We start from the raw sequence: 13,004 nt of genomic DNA, 5'->3' as shown, positions 1-13,004 counted from the left end.
TTCAATAAGTTTTTTATAACAGTACATTAGGCCTCTTCCTTTCGCCAAGCGTTAGCAAATGGCGAATAGATAAAGCAATGGGTATAAATGAATATCTGGGAAAAGAGGTGCTAAAAATTACATTTGCTTGTAAAAATAGTGGTTCATATCAATTTTATGAAGCATAACCGTACTCGCTAGCGGCGACTCTTGCTCGATAACTTTGTTATTGCTTTCAAATGCAAATTTTTTGTCAAGTGAGCAGAGCCTAGATAGCGAACGGAGAAGTGGCGAATCGAAGCGTCTATTGATTGCAAAACAATAGTACGATTTTTTGGTCACGCTAAGCATTGTTCGGGTGAAAAATGAAAACTCATTCAGAAGTCGCTGCAGGAGGGGAAAACCTACAAGTTTATCTGTAAGTCAACGAAAACGATTACTAACGCTACGAAATCGCCGCCAGAAAACAAAATAAGAGATGGCAAAGAAGTCAGTTCGAGCCCAGAACTGAGAAAATAATAGTCTTTGGCACAAACCCCTTTCACATTTCAAAAACCTTCGGAGAAGCTAAATCTTAATGTGAACTGGTCAATAGTCAGAAAGAAACTCATTACAGGTAAAGTTTTTGGAATTATTACAACAGTCACACCCTGTACATGGGCCAAATAAAATTAGCTAAAGAGCGCCTGCATTGGCAAGTTCAAAAATGGCGGAACATCTTATAATAAGATGAAACCAAAATACTGCTATTTGGTTCCAAAGGACGCAGACTATTCGACCAAGGCTAAATAATGCTTCTTTTAACTTTAATCGTGTCACCAGGATAGTAAGGCGCGAAGGTGCAAAAATCAACGCGTGGGCTGCTACGGTACTGGTCCTATTCCATTGATGATAATGGAGTCAACCATGCTACCACATGCAGAATGGAAAATGCCTCTAAAATTAATGTATATGCAAAACATCTACCCAAAGCATCCAGCAAGTTGGCAAGAAATTGGTTCATTTCATTGAAATCTTCAGCTAGTGGGCTCTGTCACTTGACCTCAGTCTTATTAGAAATCTTTGGGCTGATGTCAAAGACGCTGTTAGCAAAGCGAATTCCAAAAATTTCAAGGAGCTCTACAAGAATGTCAGAAAAGCGTGGAAGGCCATTTCCGGCAAGAGGTGTAGGATTTTGGTGGACTCTATACATCATAGGTTCGCAGCTGTACTTTCCTTTTTTAAGTTATATAGCGAATTAATTCTTTTAGGTTTTTCATTTGATGCTATACGCTGACTACTGCTATTTTGAATCACAACCGAAATACTTATTTTCACATATTATTATTACTTTATAAAAAATAGAGTGCTGTATTTTTCATTGATAAAATTTTTTTTATGAACTTCAACATTCGCAAAATAAAGCAAAAAAGCATAAAAATCATAGATGAAATTTCGATCTGAGACATTTTTTCTTCACTAGAAATTTCCACTATATGGCACTGCTTTTATTTCGAATAGAGTTGCACGTGAAACTATAGATTTTTTAATGCCACGTACTAAGTTTTTAATTCTTTTAGCAATCTAAATTTTTAAAGGACTTTAAAGTTTCAAGAGACTCTATTTCCAATAAAAAATCTTAAGAACTTATACTTATAAGACCTGAAGGATTGACTTTTTTCATTTTGTTGCACTGTGTAATCGTACAACAAGGCTTGCAACATAAATCAAGGAATATTGCATTATTTATTAAGGTCGACTGGCTCGGTAAAAGACATAAAAACTCAAATGAATGTTTTTTCCGCTCGTTCCATAGAAAATATCGCTGCTGTAAGAGAAATCACGCGGGGAACAATTGGAAAATATAATTTAATATTCATAAATTGTAAACCCTGGACCTTTATATGCTAATAAGCAAGCATAATTAATACTTAATCAAAATATGTGTTCACTTTAGTTTAAAAAAAAGAAGTCGGAACTTAAAACTCGTTATGTACTCGTTTGTACAAGGTGGCGCAAAGCTAATCGTCCAATTTTGTTGTCGACCTTTACGCGCTGTATTGCTTGCCTTTTTGTAGACAGCTTCAGTATAGTTCACTCAAATATGAATGACGTACAATGCCATTTACAAAAATTATAAATTTTCCGATAGGGAGATTAATTTTGCGCCACCTGCATTTATTTCAAAATGTATATCTGCCAATGCCGAGGAAGTTCGAAGCCCATAATTACGGCCAAATTTTTTAAAATTTAAAATATGTTCTATCTAAACTTTAATAAGAAACAGAAAATGTAATAAAACAGAAATATTTTTGGATTCAAGGTTTTTATTATAATCTGTTAGATAATTTCATGGCATTTATTTTTTGAATATAATAACTGAAATATGTTCGCCGCGGCTATGAATTGCATTGTCCAATTTTTGACTGCTTTTTCCAATAGATCCGGCCATTTAGCGTCAGTGGTGGCTTGAATATTGCAATAAATCGATTTTTAACACTAGATTTACCAAACCAGTCAAAATGACAGGTCATTGGCTCTTGCACCAGTACCAGTCAGAATGTCTGGTGCAATTTTCTAGGTGATGAAAATTCATTGGGACAGCTCAACAATTGCTAGTGCGTGACGAAATATATTAAATCGAGAAAATCATGATTCTGATGCAGGTTTCCTTCAACATATTTTTTTATACAGGGTGAACGATATGAAGTGTTGCCAACTTCACACTGCTTGTGTCTGTTAAACAGTTCATGACATCAACGTCAAAATTATTCTACTGACAGTTCGATATATTATTTATAAGCCATCAAAAGCATTTGCGTCTCAGTTTTTTTGAATTTTTTTTTCTGTGATGGAATTCAAACGTAATAGTGTGATTGCGTTATATTTGGCTGGAAATCCCAACCAGCCATTGTTCGTGAGCTCAGTCACCTCAAAGTGAATAAAATGTTTGTGTATCGCACTATAAAATGTTACAATGATACTGGTACACACACGATCTTTCACCCCAGCAAAAAAAAAGTTCGGTGCGAAAGAGCAAAGGAGTTGTTGCCCTTGCACGAACGTGGAGAATTTCCTAAAATTGTGTTTTCTGATGAATAAAATTTCCCAATTGAGCACTTCATAAATACTGAAAACGATCGTGTTTACTTGACCGAACGCTCATACGAGAATTTGAGCCTACGTATGGCCACTCGAAGCAATTTCCTATCGCAAGTAATGGTTTGGGCCGCAGTGACCGCTTATGGACGCTCTCCAATCGTTTTTATCGAGCCTGGTGTCAAAGTGAATGCGACTTATTATCGGGAAAATGTTTTAGAAGCTGCTTTAGAGCCGTAGACACGCAAACATTTCGGTCGTCGACCATGGACGTTCCAACAGGACTCGGCACCGTCTCATAAAGCTTGTGTGAACCAAGAATGGTTAAGAAATCATGTTCCACACTTCATTTCGTCCACACAATGACTTTCGAATTCGCCAGACGCAAATCCAATGGACTATTCCATCTGGTCCACTTTGGAGAGCAACGCGAGGAGTAAAAATATGCCAGTATGGATGCGTTGAAAAAAGCGATTATACGAGAATGGGCCAAAATACCTCAAGATCACATTCGTGCAGCATGCAACTAATTTTTTGACCGTTTGAAGGCTATAGTCAAGGCAAAAGGTGGTCATATCGAGCTTAAGTGAATATATGAAAAAGTGATGGTGTTTCATATCGTTCACCCTGTAGATATCACTTCACTCTGAAAATGGCAAAATGAATGAGTCGAATGAAACCTTCTGCGTATTTTGAAAATCGAATTTACATACTTATGGAATGCATTATTATTATTATAGTTATTATTACTTGGTAATGCTCATAAATCTATTTGTGTATTAAAACGAATACTATTTAACGTATTTTGTTACTTTTATGGATAAATAAAGGCTGGAATCTCGATAAGCACTTCTTTTAAAGACCAGACATTTTGCGCTGTGTGTCATTTTTCCAATAAATTTGGCTGTATGGCGTCAAAGGTGGCTTGCATATTTCAATAAATTGATTGTTACGCGCGCTATGTGGCAAGTCGCATCGTCTTTTTGGAGCCAATTGCCGTGGAGGTTTTTTCATTATTTTTTTGGAAACAAAAATTCAGTCAGTATGGCTCGATAGCGCTCGCCATTCACTGTAACTGCAGTTGCTTCCTCTTTTCGAAAGAAATAAGGACCAATTACGCGGCCAGTGCTCTATGAACTTCGCGAACAGATTTATTTTTTTTTAATTAAATTTCCACAATTTGAAAGCATGGTTCTGACGTAATGATTCATGATGACTTGCCAAACCTTACTGAACAGAAATACCAACACAGTTTGCCATTTTCAGCTGTCATACTAAAGTTATCGATATCGATAGTTCCAATGCAGTTAAAAAAACAACCGGGTGTTACACGAGGAAAATCTTTTCGGAAAAAATTCACTCATTAGGTGAGGCTGAGATTTAAAAATTAAAAAAAAATTAAATTAACGATCATCTTCGTACATATTCCGCTTATGTGCTGGGCACTATTAGTTACAAGCTCGTTAAAACCAGAAACTAAAACTAAAACTATATTAAAATATAAAATTAAAAAAATTGCGCTTGTGTGTGGTTAATAGTTTTGAAATTAAAACACATTCAAAATAAAAGTAATTTTTTTGTAATTCTTTGAATGCAGGCAGTATAGAAATTGAGAGAATGACACTTTTTGCTCAACAAGATCAGAAATTGTAAATTCTACCAATTTAGCAAAGCAAGTCCTTTGGTTTTATACTTGAATTAATATTAACAAAAACATATTTAAATTGATAGTTGTGTGCGGATGAGGCTTCTTTCAGTAGAAGTCAAGCTTTGAGCCGTCTTTAAATAATCATAGGCAGTTTTTTCGCACCTGAAAACCTTAACGTAAAATACCTTTCTATGGTACGACAACCAGACCATTTGCCTCGATCTATAAGCATGCGTTTGGCATTTGCCGACAAGTATCAATGTTATGATGAGGACTGGCGAAGCGCGACGAGAAAAGATTAACCTCGATGATCTTTTATGGTTAAAAGCAGTATTGGTACCATACACAAAACGTTTCTTGCTCCTGCTTCCGCCCCATTCACGGTGGAAGTTCAATAATGAGGTGAGCAGCCTTTTGTTATAAAGGAATAACTTCTATTTATTATATATATATATAATTGGCGCGTACACCCTTTTTGGGTGTTTGGATGAGCTCCTCCTCCTATTTGTGGTGTGCGTCTCGATGTTGTTCCACAAATGGAGGGACCTACAGTTTCAAGCCGACTCCGAACGGCAAATATTTTTTATGAGGAGCTTTTTCATGGCAGAAATACACTCGGAGGTTTGACATTGTCTGCCGAGGGGCGACCGCTATTAAAAAAATGTTTTTCTTAATTTGGTGTTTAACCGAGATTCGAAGCCACGTTCTCTCTGTGAATTCCAACCCATTCGGCTACGGCGGCCGCCGTCATCGCCACATCGACAAAAATTAATGCATCGAAGTAATTTAGCTTGCTTGATAGTAAACTTATAGAATTTGCAGACCAACTTTTTGCTAATAATTGGACAATTCAACCGATTGCAGCTTTTAGTAAAGCGTTTTTTGAATCTAGAAAAGTACCACTATTGCACTGGGCAGCAAAAAGTGCGGATTTTTACAAAATAGAGGGCTTGAGTTTTAGTGCTATCTACTTGAGCATTTAAAAATTGTACACGCCAAAAGAGCAAAACGTGGCAATACAGCGAGAATGGGCTATTATTAGCACTCACACGCCACAATCTTGTCGACATCGAAAACTGGTGAAAATCTCAATAAAGTGAAAGTGATCAATAACAGCAAATTAACCATCAGAGAACAGGCAGGGGACTTAAACATTGCTTATGGATCCATTCAGCAAATTGTAGTTAATTATTTAGGTTTGCGCCGTGTTACTGTAAAGATGGCCCTAAAGGACCTTATTTTCATGCAAGGCAGAACTCGATCCAACGTTCACCAAATGCTAATTACTGTACTAGATATTTCTTGGCTGTAGTAAAAAAATTTCCTTAGGTCTTACACTATACTGCATGTTTATGTAATTAATTATGCTCATGAAATCTTCTCAGTTCCCAATTTCCGACTATTATTTATTGCCGTATATCTTAAATACATTTCTAAAGATCAACGACAAACTTTATTACTCGAAGATTTGTTCTTCATTACTTTTAATTATTATCACTAACAAAGCAGCAATTAAATGGGCTATTTAGCAAATTCATTAAATGCTTACAAAATAAAACAAAGCGAGCGTAGACAATACTTACCAAGAACAATGCCCGTAGCGACCAAGAAAAGTGTGAACCAGCAACAGCAATGACTGGAACCCTGGTGCTTCATAATTCGCTCTCAGTGGGTTGGCATCACCCACCCACAATCCCAACGCCCAAACAAATGTCTTTGCGGATTGTGAACTACGAATGATAAACGGCAAACGGCCAGATGCGTACTGTCACAAAATGTTACGTCTTGCCAAGCGTCAGATCGACAAACCACCAATACACTCTCCGAACGAACGCAACTTCAACCGACTGATGCGCACTATGACAATGAGTCCTTTGACAGTGATTTGTTGCTATTCCGATGGTGGCAACTTTAAGTGATACAAAGGCGACTATAGTGAAAGCTTTCTTACTGGTACCACTACTGCTTTAGTGTTACAGAGAGAGTATCTCTTTGCACTTCCCTCCACCTCTTTCACTTTTACGTGGTTTGCACAATGCTGTGAGTTCAAATGCAAATCCAAATGCTATTTGGTGATGATGTTGATGGCGATGATGTTGTTGGTGACGAACAGCAGTGTGGGCAAGTCCTTCAATCTCAGTCCCAAAATTACTAACCAGCAGTTCTCTAGTTGAAAAGTTGGCTTCGCTGGTTACGCACCTAGTAGATATTTAGTTGCTGGCTGCTGGCAGCGGGCCGTTGGAGATTGGCTGGTAGCGTTAACTAAATTAACTCCCAGCTGCTGGTGTAATGATTGAGTTTTTCATGCAATTTATTACACATTTGCTTTTACGTGGTTGTCGCTCCTGCTCCCACGCCCACTCCCTATGCTATCGTTGCCGACAACGATAATGCCAACACCAATACCCCCACCAATGCCGGTGTGGATTGTCCGCTCGTTGTTTTCTGCTCAGCGGCAGTGACTGTTCCATTTACATTTGCCTGCTTTGTTTACTTCCGAACGGGCGTGCTGATTTTGTTTTCGACGTCCTTCGGCTTGTTTTCTTATTGTTCTAACCACAGTGGGCGGACATAAAACGTTTGTTCTTGAGTTCGACGGTATAAATTTAATTTAGCATCAATGATACCTCGCTTTATGTCTCTACTTCAGACACCAACTACGCCTTCCACTTCGATTTTGCGTTGCTTCTCCTTAGTTCTTAGTTATGCTTAGTACTAGAAAGGACTGCAAGGAAACACTTCTAGCAACGCATTTTTTCTTTTCTTCTTTTCACTCCCTGCTAGCAATTTATCACTAAAAATGAATGACATTTGTTCATTTCTTATATTGTTATTTATGTATTGCTCTCTCATTCATACATTTTAACACTTATTCATTTATTCGTCATTCATTGTTTGTTCTTTCAAGTATCTCTGTGAAATGATAGAAGGAAGGAATTATAGTCTGCACTTAGACTGGGCATGCCGGTTGTGTGCAGTGGCTAATTTACGCATTTCATTTAAATACAGATTGGCAAAAATAAATTGGAATTACACAAGCACATATGTATTTACTTATACTATACAGTCGTCCTAAGTGAGGTGTTAGATAGTCGTAGGGAACAGTAAATGTGTAAATATATCTTAAAGCTTTCGTGTTACAGCTTGGGATGCAGAATTGTGTACTTTGATTAGACGAAATCTGACACTCGAATGCTTATTACAAATATTGAGACAATTGATAACTAAGTATTGTTTGGTTTCGGCATAAAGAGAAAATTGTAGCAGAAAATATGCACAAATAATTTGTGCAATTGTATGGGTGTATTAAATAGCAACACATATTTGAATTAATTAACACCTTTGTAATTTATTTCCAATTCTTAATTAATTTTATGCTAATAGGAATAAATGTACTTATTAACAGATTTTTATTATATAGAATTATACTTTTATATTTATTTATATTATTTTAAATTATATCGTTTAACTCGATAGATTTATTTCCATCTAAGTGTATAATTGGACCCGCAATTTTAAGCCGACTCCGAACGGCAGATACTTTTTATGAAGAGCTTTTTCATAGCAGAAATAGATTCGGAGGTTTTTCAGTGCCTCCCATTGCGTGCCAAGCTATTAGAAAACACATTTTCTAACAGTTGGTGTTTCATGCACGGCTATTCATCCATTCGGCTACAGCGCACAATGGGTACTTGTTCACAAATTTTGTTCATAAATCCTAGAGAATGCAATTTCTGCCCGATTTCAATATTTTTTTCTTAAATGCTCTTTAATGATTTTGGAAGAACTTGTCTGGGCCACAATTCCAATTTAATTTTTTATTATATTAAAGCACATCCCTCAATAGGGGTATTTGAAAAATTCAGACCCACTTTAAAAATTAAAAAAATTGTATCTATTCAAATTCATCTTCGCATTTTTTCTTGTAGCTTTAATCAATGCTAATACATCCCGGCAAGTATGCAAATTTCCAAACCCCCTTAAGAAGTGAACTCATCCTCTAACTACGTAAAAACTTAAAAATAATTTTTTTTTTCAAGGAAAAACCTAAAATATTCACCGCAAAATTTTCAAAAAATGAAATATGTATGTATACGTTTTTGGGGCTGCTGAGTTCGAATTATTTTATTTCATTTTCGAGCATTAAAAAAAATATTTTTATAATTGTGCCTTTCAAAGCCCCAAATACGGAGGAAATGTGGAACCAAATTCAAAAGTCTTGGTATTCTAGTTTCCCGGATAAATGTGCAAATTTAGTAAATGCAATACATCGAAGATGAGAAGAGAGGAGATGCTACGAAATATTTAAGTAATCTTCCATATGTAAGCATTTCTTCAAACACTTGGAACCTTTCTTAAACTTGATGAAACTTTATTATGTTGTAGAATATTTGGAGAATAGGCTTTTTTTGCACGGTAATAGTGTATAACATATGTATATGAAGGTCTGAGCAGTGCCTTTGAGCGAACGGAATTTCATTCAAAAATAAGTCAAGCGATTGGAATCTTACTTGCAGTGCCTTGCTCTACAGTTACAACGTTCTTCCATCACTCTAGAAAGAGTAAATACTTGGCTGAGAGCTACTATGACGGAATGTCACCTAAATGGTAAATAAAATTAGTTTTAAAAATATGCAGTATAGCGCATCAACCCATTCTGTTACGGCGACTGAAATTAGTGGAACTATAAAAGTTCACACCAAGCGTAGTTTGCTGGCTTGATGTATAAAGTCCGCTGTGCGCTGTAACTTTCTTAGTACGAAATATATTTTTCGTAAGGTGACTTATAGTTTTCATATATGAATTGGCTGAAATTTTATAGATGTATGATTCTCGCCTTCTTATGTTGGATTGCATTCTTGTTTATTTAAAAAGGGTCAGATACATTAACCTTTGGTTTTTGTTGAATTCAAGTTCCAGAAATAGGATGAAGAATGAACATATAGAAGGAACATTTTCTAAAGACCAATTGAATAAGAGAGGTAAATTTGAGCATCATCCGCATATGGATGGATACGTTTTTACAGCAAAAATGGACCTACTACAGACCCCTGTGTCATCCTCGAGTACATTTTCTTTAGCTCAGAGCTTTTATTCTTAGCTAAAACTTTGCTTTGCGGTTACCGCACAATCAGAAAATCCCAAATAGTTTCTAGTTTAAGTAAAGGTATTTTGTGATCAACTTTTTATTGAAAGGCTTAGTCAAACAGTGTTGAAATAGTCAGTTCATCTCTATAAAATGCCGAGCTAATATTTTTGGTTACTTTTAGAATAGCTGTAGCACAACTGTGACCACTTCTATAGTATCAGGTCAGTCCATATATTCGGGCGTATTTTACCCATAATTTCACTTTTATACGATTTTTGCATACAAAATATTATTCGCGGAATATAACGGAACTATTTATATTTTTTTTGATATATTGTGCATTCAAGAAGTGATTTTAATCGCGGATAGAAGTACGTGTTGTTCAAAAATAAAATGAAATCTTCGAACACGTATAAGAGGCATATTTTGTATTTTTTTATAGAAGTGGTGAAAATGCAACAACTGCTGCTGCAGAAATTAACACTGTTCACGGAGAGGATACCGTGAGCGTAAGGACTGCGCAAAAGTGGTTTTCAAAATTCCGAAGTGGTAACTGCGACGTGGAGGATGCCCCGCGCGCTGGTCGTCCTGAAGTCTTTAACTCCGACGCCTTGCTCGAACTCATGGAAGCTGACTCAAATTTGACAGTCGATATGATAGCTCAGAGGTTAAATTCGTCGTATGGAACAGTTCACAGGCACCTAGTTTTATTGGGAAAGGTTTCAAAGCTTGGAAAATGGGTTTCCCGCATAGACTTTCCGTCGCCAACCTTCAGCAGAGAGTGAATGATTGTTCTCAGCTGCTGCAACGGCTTGAAAATGAAAGTTTTTTGAACCGTATCGTTACTGATGATGAAAAATGGGTGCTTTACAATAATTCTGTTCGCAAACGCCAATAGTTAGATAAATATGAAACAGAGAGGCCTAGAGATGGCCTTCATCCCAAGAAGATTCTCCTGCCTACCTGTATTTGGTGGGATATGGCCGGTATTGTTTATTATGAACTTCTGGAACCAAACCAGACGATAACTGGTGATTATTATTCCCATCAGCTATCAAACCTGAATGAGGCACTTAAAAAAAATCGACCGTCTTTAGTGAATAGACGCAAAGTTTTGTTTCACCACGACAACGCAAGACCTCATACCGCAAGGCAAACATTAGGCAAGCTGAACGAGCTCGGATGGGATCTAAAGCTGCATCCACCATATATATACCTATAATTGGCGCGTACACCCTTTTTGGGTGTTTGGCCGAGCTCCTTTAAGCCGACTCCGAACGGCAGATGCCGCATCCACCATACTCTCTGGATATTGCACCTTGTGATTATCACCTTTTCCGTGGACTTCAATCCCATATGAGTAACAAGAACTACTCCTCATAAGAAGCTATAAAAAGGGATATCGAAGCGTATTTGGGCTCCAAGGACAAACAATTTTTTGAGCAGGGAATTAAAAATGTGCCTAAACGTTTTGAAGACATTGTAAATAATGAAGGAAAATATATTATTGATTAATAAATACTTTAAACATCTTTTTTTTATTAATTTTAAAACCACCTTTAAAAAGCGCACGAACTTGTAGGCTGACCTGATATATCCAGACTGACGAGTTTGTCCTTGCCTAGACAACTGATCATGCGTTTTACCATTAGCTCCTTCAAGACGTTGGACAAAAGGCCATCGGACGGAAATTCCATAATAAAATAACCACGCGCCTTTTGGAAATTGAAGTAATCCTAGCTATCATCCAAGCGTTTGGGACTGTTAAAGTAGTGAAGGAGAAATTGTATGTATTGAATAGTAATTTTTAAGATCTTTAAGGTACCTTATAAGTTTCAAAAAATTAAATTTTTTTTTTACATTTTTTCAATCCTTATACTTTTAAAAATCATCACCTGAAACTGTTTTTTTAAATTCGAATTCTAACAAAGTGAAATCAGTGAAAATGTGCAGGCGCATCCTGCACTCATTACTTGCTGACTCAGCGGAAAGAAAATAGCAAGTTTTAACTTTAAACGCGTTTTTCCAGAAATTACTTTTTTTCGAATGGCGGACACTTTATCTCCGAAACTGCTTAGCCGATTTTAATGATTTTGGTCTTGTTTTATTTGTTAAGATGTTTTGTATGCCAATTTACCACATTTTGCAAAAAAAAAGTTAATAAAGTATTGCTTTTTAAGCATAACATTGTGAAAAACAGGGGTGTTTTCTTAACTTTTTTTCAAACATCCGCCATTTTTTTATTATTTTTTTTTTTGTCAGTTTGTGGTAAATTCTCACGCAAGGAACCTTCCTTTTGAAAATTTTGTTTCTCTCTTTTGTTTTAGAATTACCATTTCTAAGATTAACTGTCCGCCGCAAGACATGATTTTCTTCAGGCCTCGACTTTGGCGCCTCCTGGATATATGTTAAAAAAGAAATTTTAATAAATCATTTTTTTTTTGTATTATATAAGCTCTAAATAAAAATTTAAAAAAAAATTTATTTTAATATATTATACAGAACATGAAAAAAAAATTATTGAATATGTTGTACTTTTTAGCTTTCCAAGGTGGTCAAGTACCTTAAGCACTTGTAGTCCTCACCTGTAGCTCTCGCTTTTATGGAATAAATGCTTCTCAACTCATCGTCATCTGTTACAGTAGAGAAACTGAATGGTTCATTGGGCTAGTAGCAGGTAGACTTTGGTAAAGCTTCAAATATCTGCTATGATACAATGATTATAGTTGAATAATAAAATATTATGCACTACATGGACAAATTTTCATGAAAAAATACTTTCAATTAAATCGCATGAAGCTCTAATTCCTCAATCCGAATTTGCTTGACTTGATGACTTTATTTCAACTTAAACGATTTTGACAGCTTACAAATGAATTCAATTATATTTGTAACTTGCTGCAGGAAAACGGAACAAGACAGCGTGTATGCCTGAGTTCAATAAGTATTAAATTTGAATATTAAATAAGTGAACACTTAACAAACATACAAACGAACAATTATGCGTTACTTAAGCAGAGTACTCGTTCATAAGGTAAATACATACAAGTAAATCATTTCTCAAATTTCTCACATTAATCACTAATTGGTAATTATGTGGTTATAGAAGAGAGTATCAAAGTGCACTTATACTAATAAGTACTTTCATATATGTACATATAGTGTGTATATGTATGTACAATATTATACATAAAATGATTTTGTGGGCAA

The 13,004-nt window shown here is 35.9% G+C and overlaps 1 protein-coding gene across 1 annotated transcript in view; it reads right to left on the bottom strand.

The window, feature by feature from the left end:
• Positions 1 to 7,574, bottom strand: part of LOC129239328 (uncharacterized) — a 47,996-nt gene extending 40,422 nt beyond the window's left edge. The window contains exon 1 of the mRNA XM_054874762.1: positions 6,289 to 7,574. Within this exon, the coding sequence (XP_054730737.1) occupies positions 6,289 to 6,361 (73 nt within the window). The 5' untranslated portion in view covers positions 6,362 to 7,574. The remainder of the gene's footprint in view (positions 1 to 6,288) is intronic.
• Between the last annotated feature and the right edge of the window lie 5,430 nt (positions 7,575 to 13,004).

This window comes from Anastrepha obliqua, chromosome 2 (assembly GCF_027943255.1).
Source record: "Anastrepha obliqua isolate idAnaObli1 chromosome 2, idAnaObli1_1.0, whole genome shotgun sequence".
Lineage (NCBI taxonomy): Eukaryota > Metazoa > Arthropoda > Insecta > Diptera > Tephritidae > Anastrepha > Anastrepha obliqua.
This window is presented reverse-complemented; position numbering and strand designations above follow the sequence as displayed.